Source organism: Nothobranchius furzeri, chromosome 16 (genome assembly GCF_043380555.1).
Source record: "Nothobranchius furzeri strain GRZ-AD chromosome 16, NfurGRZ-RIMD1, whole genome shotgun sequence".
Taxonomy (NCBI): Eukaryota; Metazoa; Chordata; class Actinopteri; order Cyprinodontiformes; family Nothobranchiidae; genus Nothobranchius; species Nothobranchius furzeri.
In genome coordinates this window covers 30915968-30927742 of record NC_091756.1, presented here as the reverse complement: position 1 = coordinate 30927742, position 11775 = coordinate 30915968, and the positions used below count along the sequence as shown (strand labels likewise).

At 42.0% G+C, this 11775-nt stretch overlaps 1 protein-coding gene across 1 annotated transcript; it reads left to right on the top strand.

Moving 5' to 3' along the window:
- The first annotated feature begins 2128 nt into the window (after positions 1–2128).
- On the top strand, positions 2129–10633 carry LOC107373324 (angiotensin-converting enzyme). The gene is made up of 14 exons (XM_054749094.2): positions 2129–2272; positions 2364–2612; positions 3611–3769; positions 3870–3957; positions 7326–7469; positions 7574–7765; positions 8003–8100; positions 8185–8354; positions 8424–8647; positions 8726–8870; positions 9018–9116; positions 9940–10062; positions 10131–10334; positions 10445–10633. The coding sequence occupies exons 2-14, from the start codon at positions 2376–2378 to the stop codon at positions 10455–10457; spliced, it is 1896 nt and encodes a 631-aa protein (XP_054605069.1). The 5' UTR covers positions 2129–2272; positions 2364–2375; the 3' UTR covers positions 10458–10633.
- The last annotated feature ends 1142 nt before the right edge of the window (positions 10634–11775 follow it).

Sequence of the window (11775 nt, the reverse complement as noted above, 5' to 3'; positions counted from 1 at the left end):
CTCACTGGGAACAGGTCCGACTTACTACCGGCTATGCGGACCAAACTCACGCTCCTCTGGTAAAGGGACTGAATGGCCCTTAACAGAAAGCCACCCACCCCATACTCCTGGAGCGTCCCCCACAGGGTGCCCCTGGGGACACGGTCATAAGCCTTCTCCAAATCCACAAAGCACATGTGGATTGGTTGGGCAAACTCCCATGCCCCCTCCATCACCCTTGCAAGGGTATAGAGCTGGTCCACAGTTCCACGGCCAGGACGAAAACCACATTGCTCCTCCTCTATCTGAGATTCAACTATCGATCGGACCCTCCTCCTCTCCTCTCCTTTCCAATGAAACATTCCGGTAAAATACAAATGTGTGAAACACAATTGGATTGAGTGGATGGATTGAGTGTACCAATGAAAACTGTGGAATGGATTCAACATAATAGAGGGCCATAATCAAACATGTTCTGGAAACGCCAAGCGGAGGAGGTGTGTTTTTAGGTGATTCTTAAAGACTGGCAGAGAAGGGGACAGCCTAACTGAGGGTGGCAACTGGTTCCAGAGTAACGGTGCTAGGACTGAGAAAGCCCGGTCCCCACGGGTACGACACCTAGACCGAGGAACAGCGAGCAGGCCTTGGTCAGAGGAGCGCAGAGCGCGAGATGGGGAATGTCTGTTCAGGAGTGTAGCCAGATAGGGGGGAGCACCACCCTGGAAGAAATGATAAACAAAGACGAGTATTTTGAATTGTGAGCAATAGGAAATCGGAAGCCAGTGCAGGGAGGCCAGAACTGGACTGATGTGGTCCCGTTTCCTGGTCCCAGTCAGGAACCTGGCAGCGCTGTTCTGCACAACCTGTAGGCGACGCAGTGTTGACTGACACAACCCTGCGTAGAGAGAGCTGCAGTAGTCAAGCAGAGAAATTACAAAGGCATGCAGTACCCGCTCCAGGTGGGCTCTCAACAGCATATGCTTGATTTTAGCAAGGCGTCTCAGGTGAAAGAAACTGGACCGGATCACAGAATTGATGTGAGCATCAAATTTAAGTCCTACATCAAGTTTCACCCCCAAACTGGTAACAACTGGTTTTGAGTATGGAGAAAGAGGGCCAAGATCAGCATAACGATCCACATTCCTGCTGTTGGGGTGAAAAACAATGAGCTCTGTCTTTCCCTCATTCAGATGTAGATAGTTGGACATTAGCCAAGACTTCACCTCATTAACACAGGAGACAAAGGACTGAATAGAGTGACCTTTCTCCTGACACAATGGAGAGTAAATATGGCAATTGTCAGCATACAGATGGAATGATAGGCCATGTTTACGAAAGATTGACCCCAGAGGTAGCAGATAAATGGCAAACAAAAGTGGACCAAGGATCGACCCCTGCGGGACCCCCCACCGGAGCCCCTCCCAAGAAGAAAAAACATCACCCAGTTTAACACGGAATGTCCTGTTTTGGAGATACGATCTAAACCAGTCCAGAGCTGACCCTTTGATCCCAACCCATCGTTCCAAGCGATCGAGTAGAATCACGTGGTCAACTGTGTCGAAGGCTGCTGTCAGGTCTAATAACAGAAGCACCACAGATGTACCCTGATCTAGTGATAGCCTTCCAGAGACGAGGCGGTAGAACATCAAGTGGAGAGCCAGATGGCTTCTGCCTTGCAACAAGCTTACTCAGCTCATAAGAGCATAAAATAAATAAATAAACAAACAAATAAACTAAATTCTATTCAACAAACCACTGTGCTTTAGATGCCAAACAACCAACTTATATTTCCTTTCTTCACCATTTAACAAATTCTTTATATTCATCACTTCACCTCCTATGTTTTTCAATTTCTCCCTGAGCTGTCCTCTACTTTCCTTATATTTTATGTTGTCACATAAAACATGTTCCACTGTTTCTCCCCCCCACCCCACATCCACACAAACCTGTGGGATGTTTCCCTATCAGATGCATCGTATTATTAAGCCCAGTATGTCCCAATCTTAATCTTGATAGAAAAAGGGTCCGTGTGGATTTTATTTTTATTTTGGGGGATAATTGACCTCACCTGGTGTGCCTGATTGCGCCAATCTGCTCCACCTCTCCTCGGTGAGCTGCTGCTGGTGGAAGAACTGCTATAAAGAGGTCATTCTTCAGAGGAGAGACACGGTGGTCCTCACTCGGTTGAGGTTGGGGTATTGTGGTCTTCGAAGCGGGCTGTTTTTGGTGGGGAAACACACTTTAAAAGAAGCGCTTGTTGCTTTCTGAGCATTTCAGCAGCAGCAGCTGCCAGGTTGGGAGAAAAGACACACCGGTTGGAGAAGTGGATGAGGTGGCTTGTTTGTAGGATTTGAACCCTTTTCTTCTCCTCAACCCTTGTTAAGTTGGAGCCAGCCATGGGTGGAGGTGGTGTGGACAGGTTAGTAAAGTCTCTACTGATGCTTCTGCCAGTGCTGCTGCGCTGTGAAGCACTGCGAGAGAGCTGGCAGCCTGGAAACTACACCAACAGCACCGCTGACGCGCAGAGGTTCCTCAGAGATTACAACAGCACTGCTGAGGAGGTGTTCTTCTTCAGCGTGTCAGCCAGCTGGAACTACTACACAAATCTAACGGATTATAACGCCAACCTCCAGGTAGGGTCACCCCCCAGTCTTTGTGCCAGAAAGTCTCGTCACAACTTCAGACTCCAGTCTGAAGCAGGTTTAAATAAAATGGAGTAGCCATACTAAATAAAATCAGGGTTCTGAGATCCCCTGTCTCACATTAATTTTAATTTTAAATCAAAGCAGCAATGTTCCCAGATAGGATGTTAATGATGCACACCTCTCTGGTCTCTTCATCTAGCTTTTTCTCTGATGGGCTAGTTTTAATTTTCTGAATCTGTTTGTTGGCTCAAACGTTAAACATTTGTTCATGGGTAGTTTTCGTTCTGCAGACACATTTATACAAAAGAACTTGCCAAGTTATGTTAACATACATGATTTTTGGCCTGGAGACCTTCTATTGCAAGGCTGCAGGGCTTCATCTGTGCCACCATGCAGCTGGATCTTGTTCTTGAATGTGTATTTAGTAATCAAGTAAGAATTCTGCCAAAAGCCATTTGTTTTCATCTGAAGGAAAATGACTCAGAATGTCACACATTTTTGTAATGAGGAGCTAAATATTGCAGGTAAATGCAGCATTTCCCACAATATCCTGTGGTTTAGATGGTTGATCTTAAATCTTACAGAAGTTTACAGCATGCAGTCGTTTTTCATGTTTTGTCTAATGTTACACAGCAGTCCTGACCCAGTCAGGTCAGTTCTGCAAGTCTTTGTCTGATGGTGAGAATCCTTCAATCTTTTTTTTTTTTTTTTTTTTTTTTTTAGTGCATTAAGAAAATTCTTGGGTGGGAATGTGTATTAGCTCACCCTGCATTGGACATCAGATCTGAACTGGGTCTTGTGTTTTTCTGTTAAACGGAGTTGTACTGTTTCCATTTGGTAGCAACATCCTTTTGGGCAAGCCTTTGGGTGATTTAGTTTCTAGTTCAGGAAGATGTCTACAAATATGAAGACTCATTTTAAGGGATTCACATAAATGCCCTTCAACATGACTAAAACATCCTTTCATGTCTGCCATTTCTTTTCAGGTTAGTGCAGCTCTAGAGGGACAAGCCTTCCTTAAGGCCTGGGGGAAGAAGGCCAAGCAGGTCTTTTCTAATGAGCTTCTTGACTTTGAAGACATGAGGCTGATGGAGGGCATCATGCTGCTGGGACCTGCCAACCTTCCCCAGAAGGAAAGAGAGGAGGTTTGGTTGTCTCTCTTGCTCTAATATTTCCATAAGCTTTTTTTTTTTTTACAGTGTTTAGAAAACTGATCTTGACTATCCCTCCTTTATTTGTCTGTAGTTGGACACCATTCTCAGCATCATGCAACATATTTATTCAACAACTAAGGTACACCCACGGCCAAACATAAGCTGGAGCCTGGAACCTGGTGAGTGAACCCAACCAGATGTGAAGTATATGTGAATGAGGGTTAACCGTTTTTCTGATAGCCGTCATGTTTCAAGTAGTTAATGGTCTGACATGTGGCACCAGTTGGTTAACCTAAATATTGATGTAATTAGGGGTGCACCATAATGAGAATTCTTGGTGAAAACAAAAATGATGAAACAAAGGCTGAAAAATGATCATGTTAATATTTAGAACTATAGCATTTATGACTACGGTGTGCACTAACTTCACAAAATTAAGGCATTACAAATCCATGAAAATATTTATATAGCACTGACATAACAATGAACAATATGAATTAAAATGTTTCATTTGACCCCACTCATGTAGATTCAATAAATTATAAATGTGTAGGCTTAAAACTGAAAGGTCTTGTGAGGACAGTAAAATGACTCCTTTAAGCACGAAAGTTGCAATATTGTGTTTAACGAGCCACAGCTGCAATTATAATCCCTAATGAAGTTATTGCTTTACACCAGAAGATGGTGAAGATGTGTAACCTCAATCTGGGCAATAGTGTTAAATAGCTGATATGCAACACTGACAATTAAAATTTCTCCAAATAGTATGCCGATCTTTAGTTCACCGATCAAGCAGAAAACCGGTGACAGAGGTATTTGTGGGGAGCCAAACCTTCGCTATGCGCAGGAAGTGGGGTTTTTCCTGCATTCAAATTTGCATGGTGGCTGACTCCAGCTAATTTTGTGCTGCCCCAGCCTGATCTTACTCTGCCCCCAGCTATATGGATGTTGTAACTGCAGTTGCAGCGTTGCGCCACTATAGGGGCGCTGTATCAGCAGCGGTGCACCGAAAAGCACTAAAACCGCTGCAGAAAAAGATCAAAAGTTGCCTTTTCTCGCTAGTAGGTACATATCTGTGGTTGGTGCTACTGACATCCTGATTTTCCGCCAGGCTTTTTCATATCATTTTGTACATTGTGACAAAAAACGTAGCACTGGTGCAACATCTTTGTTTTACTATTTTCCCCAGAACTTTATTGAACAAAAGTAAGTTACGTGTAAGAAATGCTTTTTACTGGCGCACAATGTGGTCATCTGGATGCAGTGGAGGAAAATAAAGGAACCAACAAAGGCAGAACCGGTCCATAGTTTGGGATCAAAAGTGCAGCTAAACACATATTGGCTAATGCTAAAGCTAACTGGTAGCAGTCTCACGATCAAGTGGCGCATAGAAAAATATATGATTATCGTAAAACTAAGACTAAATTCTAAAAGCGGACGAGAAGTCCCCATCATCCTGTTTATTCTCCATCCTGCAGCACTTTGGATCAGAGCCGCTGCTGATGAGTTTATGGCAAGCCGTTGTAGTATATAATTCACAAACTCATCTTTCTTTGAACATAATTTGAACTGGATATTTCCAACCCGTACACAGACATGCCACCATTACATTGTTAGCAGCAGAAATTAAATGTTACCATTTCCAATACAAATGCATGTCAATGAAATGCATTATATTTGTTATTTTGACTAAGATGAGTGCTATTAATATATTAATATAAACTCAAAATGTTGAAATGTAGGTTAACAATTTTAAAATACTTTAACTATAAATATCTGATGGGAAAAGGGAACTGAACACTAATGCATAGTGAACCTTTTGTAATGGTCTGTTTCAGCGTGATTTTGTCATTTTATTTCATAATTATTAGCAGCAAACCAGTTTCACTTGAAATGTTGTCAAGTGGAATATTCAATTAATCAACAGAAGATTAGATTAGAACACTTTACGAAAAAATATGTAGCCTTTAAAAAAGTGAGGCAGTTGAATGCAGAGTATGCATGTGCTGGCGCATGGTCAGGATGGTACCACCTCTGTCTCAATTTGAGCCAGGGAAACTCTGGCAGGAAGTGAAAACTACCCAACAACGTATGACGACGGCCTGGCGTGCGTATGTATGTATTCTGGGTGCTTTGTAAGCTCAATATACTACACTACATTTGACCAATAAGATGGGAATTTCTATATAAATATGGAAATCCAATCTGATCTTTGAATGTTTAACCAGGAGAATTAGAATTGTTTAGGGATCGTAAAACATTTTGTATCAATTCAGACAGAATCAGGTGTATAAAGTAAGACATTTATTTTTTTAAACAAAAACATGACAACTAGGGAACACTTTGAGTCTAAGTGGATGGAATGTGAGGTGTGAAGTGTGAATGTGATATCAGAACCTTTTTGTCTGGATGAACTGAGTTCTGAGTGGGAGTGAATTTGGTCTGCTATAAACTATAAGTGGTTTATAAAACTACATCAGACGCAATCTGTCGAGTCTACGTACCCTCTCGGAGACCCCTGTTGTAGATCCAAAATGTCAGGAAGTCCATGGACCCCAAAGGTAATGAAGTCCGTAGAAGAAACCGCAGCGCCACTAGACCGGTCTCGATGTCTCCAGGTCACAACAGGTAGTTATTTGAAACTATGGAAGACTCATAAGGAGTCGGAGCTGGTTCAGCTTTATTCTGAAGGAGCAGTTTGCGGTCAGCTGTAGCATGTAACAGGTTTTGACAGCTTGTCAAAAGATGCGATGGGAGAAGAGGTTTCCTCCGATGGCCAGTCAGAGTTAGCTCAACTGAATCACTTAGGAAGTAATTCTGTTATAATAATGGCCATATTTTGGTTTACTGACAAATCAGAACTTGCCATGAAAAGGGGTTTTGCCAACCAACCTCAGATACATACCTCCCTCAGATATGAAGATGCTGATTTTGTGGATAAGAAAATATCTATGTGCAGTGACGTTAATTTTAACTTGCGTCATGGAGATATGGTGAGTGTCTTCTCCAGTCACGTACGCTGATTAAATATATGGGTCATATATTTCATTTCATCCTTATTAAACTAAGCACAGATTAATCAAACATTTCATTTAACCATATTAATTCCATTTCATTATTGTAACACTTCATTATTTATAATGGTTCTTTCTTATAAAAGTTCATTTCATTAAATGATCTAATTATGAATGTTCATCCTCCTTTTTCCGTGTAGCAAAGCAGTCTTAGATAAGAGGGAGCTTGCGAGGGACCTTGGGCAAAGTACAGTATCTTTCTTGCAGATTAAAGGCAGCAGCTTCAGACTAATGTCTCCATCTGACCGGATACTGGAGAGGTTAAACTGTAGATGAAAAACTGACCATTTCTGGAGGCTACAAATGATTCACCAGAATGAAACGAGAAATATGTAAAAGAGGTGTAAAAATGTACAGTTACAGGAAATGCAAATATTAATGTGGGAAACTTCACATTTGTCCTCTTAGCAGCCGCGACTTGTTTCTACTGGAGCTTGTCTGCTCTGAGAGAAAATTGTCATTTGTCTTTAAAGAGCTAACCGACATCATGGCCAAATCCAGGAGCTACAAGACGTTGCTCTACGTTTGGGAAGCCTGGCACAATGACTCCGGCGTGCCTATAAAGGAGTACTACCCCAGGTTTGTCGAGCTCAGCAACAAAGCCTCTAGAGGAGATGGTGAGAATATATTTATTAAATGGAAAAACTGCAAAGACAAATGGCAAAAGAAATCCAACACAGAGGATGTAAACTGATCTAATTTGGGATGTCTAATTCTGTAGGATTCAATGACACTGGAGCAGAGTGGCGCTCTTGGTTCGAGACTCCAACTTTTGAACAGGATATTGAAAAGCTCTACATGACCATCGAGCCACTTTACCTGAACCTGCATGCATTTGTGCGCCGCAAGCTCTACAACTTCTATGGACCCAGATATATCAACCTGAAGGGACCGATTCCTGCACACCTGCTGGGTACGGTGCATTTGGTTACAGATGTTTAAAAAAAAAAAAAAGTAGTTTTAAATGGGAAATGTGTCCAAAAATGAAGCTGTTTTTACAATTCCTTAATGTTAGCTAAGGTCAGTAGCAGCATGGTATCATGATGCAGACATGGAACTGAATAAACCTTCTTTGTGAAGGGATTTCTTTAGTGGAATATCTCATATGGAGTCAGAATAGCCTTGTAAGTGTTTCCATCCTCACTCTAAGGAAATATGTGGGCCCAGACCTGGAACAACATCTTTGACATGATGGTCCCATTTCCTGACAAACCCAACGTGGATGTGACGGCTGAAATGGTTAAACAAGTCAGTGGGGAAACTTGTGCTACTGCAGTGGGAAAGGCTTCTAAATTTTCTGAATGTTTGTAAAATGACTCTTATTGCCCACAGGGCTACAATGCTACACACATGTTCCGTGTGGCCGAGGAGTTCTTCACCTCCTTGGATTTAGCAGAAATGCCTGAAGAATTCTGGGAAGGTTCTATGCTTGTTAAGCCTGAGGATCGAGAGGTAGTGTGTCAAACGTCTGCCTGGGACTTTTACAACCGCAAAGACTTCAGGTAAGCTTGTTTATCTGGTAAACTATTTACCTGTAAAGCTTGTATTCAATAATCATTAAACCTCCTCAGGATTATGCAGTGCACCACAGTGACCATGGAGCAGCTCATCACTGCTCACCGTGAGATGGCATACATCGAGTATTTCATGCAGTACAAGGACCAACCTGTGGGCTTTCGCGCTGGAGCCAACCCCGGATTTCACGAAGCCATCGGCGATCTTATGGCACTTTCTGTTTCGACCCCAAGGCACCTGCACAAAATTAACCTGCTAGAATCTGCGACCTCTGACGAAGGTAACAATGCCACCCTGTTGAATATCAGTCTTCAAACCTGAGTTTTGCCTAAACCAACTTTGGATGTTTCCTCCCCAGAAACTGACCTTAACTTCCTGTTGAATATGGCTCTGGTGAAGATTGCCTTCCTTCCTTTTGGCTACCTTGTTGACCAGTGGAGATGGGGGGTGTTTGATGGGCGCACCCCTCCTGATAAATACAACTCTGAGTGGTGGTACCTCAGGTGGGGTTCAATTAAAATTTACATATTGCTACAGTTTAAGCTAACAGGATTTTTACATATTATGTGTAATAGTCCTAGCCTTTTCGGAATGTACCTCTTTTTTTATGTATTTAAAATTTATATTTTTTTGGCACTCTTTTCTTATAGAACCAAATACCAAGGAATTTGCCCACCCACCAAGCGTACAGAGGACCAATTTGATCCTGGTGCAAAATTCCACATCCCTGCAAATTATCCATACGTCAGGTATCTTATCCATACATCAGGTATCTGATCACATGTTTTCCAGTCCAAGTGGAATGGTGCCAGGGGACAAGTAGGACACATTGGCTTTCTAGGGTTGAAAAAAAATAAGGTAAAAAAAAAAAAAAAGTAAATTTTAGACCAAATTCTTGTTCTAGACCATGGGGCAAATTCAACAAGCCCAATGACCATTCTAGATTCCTTTTGTTAATGCCCTTCAGGTTAAAATAACTTATTGTCTGGTTCTTTAAAGGAATAGAGTAGTTTCCTGCTCTTCTGCCCTACTGGTAGAAAGTGGAATTACATCTGTCATAAACAGCCCTGTTGTAGCTAGCTTTAACAAAGTAACATTAGCATGTGCAAATTAATACTAAAACAAAGTAATGTTCTACACAGTTGAACAAAATGTATAACTTTTTTTAGTCCAGTAGCAACAAAGCCATGTCACAATCTGTATGTGGTTCTGTAACCTTGTTTAGCTCCCTCAAACTAGTGTAGGACATGCCGACGTTCTCTCTGGTTTTAGCTCTTTGCTTCACCTCCAAAGACATTACTTACTTTTTACTTCCAGTCTCTGCCATGAAGTCAATAGAAAAAGCAAACTTCTTTTTCTTCTGTGCTTTTTATTGATTGGCAAACTGAAAATGCTAATCGCTAGCATCACAGCTAACAGCCATAAAGGAGGTAATGAGTGCCCCCTCGGACACCTATCTGCTCCACAAACAAGTGTGGTTTGTCAGCAGAGGGATGCAAAGTGGTATAATATGAAACGGGTCAAGTTTCTAACGCAACCAACCTAATTTTTTTTCTCCCCTGTCTTCTGCAGCTATTTTATCAGCTTCATCCTGCAGTTCCAGTTTCACGAGAAGCTGTGTGAAGCAGCCCATCACACTGGCCCTCTGCACACATGTGACATCTACCGGTCTGCAGAAGCAGGAGCCATTCTAAAGTATGCCCAAGCCAGATCTTGAGTTCAAAACACTGAAAAAGCAACATTAATGTCTGTCCTTCTCAAAGGAAAGTTCTTCAGGCTGGTTCTTCCAAACCTTGGCCTGATGTGCTCCAGGAGGCCATTGGCACCAGAGAGATAAATGCCAACTCACTAATGAAATACTTTGAGCCTCTAACAAAGTGGCTGCAAGAACAAAATGTGAAAGAGACCCTGGGATGGCCAGAATTTAACTGGGTCCCACCCATTCCTGAGGGCTACACAGGAGATGGGTGAGACCTTGAATCCAAGTGGCAACAGTGCTATTGTGAAGGATTAAATGAAGAATATTTCAGACATGGTGCACATCAGTCTACTAATTTCCTCCTTTTCTTTTACCCAGTCAAGAATACTGATGTGGTCCATTCAAAGAAGTCATGTGAAGTGATGTAGAACAGACTTCACTGAATCCCAAGAGGGAGGCCATGGTGAGAAGTTGTCTGGAGTCTCTGAACTCTTGCTGCTGCTGCTCTTTAGCTTCATTGTGCATCCATGATATTCTTTGTACGAATAAATAAAACAAAGAAATTGAGTCATTGCTTTTATCAAATCAGTTCAAGTTTTATTATGAAAACTTTCATGCATCAAATCCAATTGACATGAGTTTAAATCAAGCCCGCACAATCCTGGGAATCTTTAGCCTGGCCTGCCAAACTCGTCCTGTTTAATTCTGCACAGAAAGAGTCTGGTAACTGACAGGCTGAGGGGCGGGACTAGGCAGCTCAAAAATAACCGATCAGGAAAGAAGACGGAAATACTGAATGTACCGCTTAACTCTGTAGTTTTATTAGCTGTAGTAAAAAAAAAAAAAAAAAAAGGCATTGACAACGGCGCAAAAATCTTGTTTTTTTTTTTTTTTTTTTTTTTTTTTGAAGAAATGCTTTTAGCGCTTCTGGTTTTAATGACATTCAAGTCATTTCGAACAGAGGAAAGGGCAGCAGCGAACTGTTTCAGTCGCCATGTTTGACAAACTGCGTTGTGTATGATGTATGCTACTCCGCTGATTGGTTTGGTTAGAATTCTCACGGGGTGGGGTTATTTGAAAAGGAGAGTTCAGACCCTTTCTCTGTGCAGAATTAAACAGGAGTCTGGCAGGCCTAGGCTGGGGAATTTTATGATGCCAACACGGAAGTGACAAAAATTGCAGTTCCACCTGACACCAGAAGTGAGCAAATCCTCAACTCCCATGTAAAAAATGCCAATTTCACAGCAGAAATAAACATGTTAACTGACTGGTTCAAAAACCCGATTTGGATTTAATAGATCTACACTCACCTAAATGATTATTAGGAACACCTGTTCAACTTCTCCTTGATGCAATAATCTAATCAACCGATCACATGGCAGTTGCTTCAATGCATTTAGGAGTGTGGTCCTGGTCAAGACAAACTCCTGAACTCCAAATTGAACGTCAGAATGGGAAAGAAAGGTGATTTAAGCATTTTTGAGCGTGGCATGGTTGTTGGTGCCAGATGGGCTGATCTGAGTGTTTCACAATCTGCTCAGTTACTGGGATTTTCACACAACCATTTCTAGGGTTTACAAAGAATGGTGTGAAAAGGGAAAAATATCCAGTATGCGGCAGTCCTGTGGGCGACAATGCCTTGTTGATGCTAGAGGACAGAGGTGAATGGGCTGACTGATTCAAGTTGATAGAAGAGCAAATTTGACTGG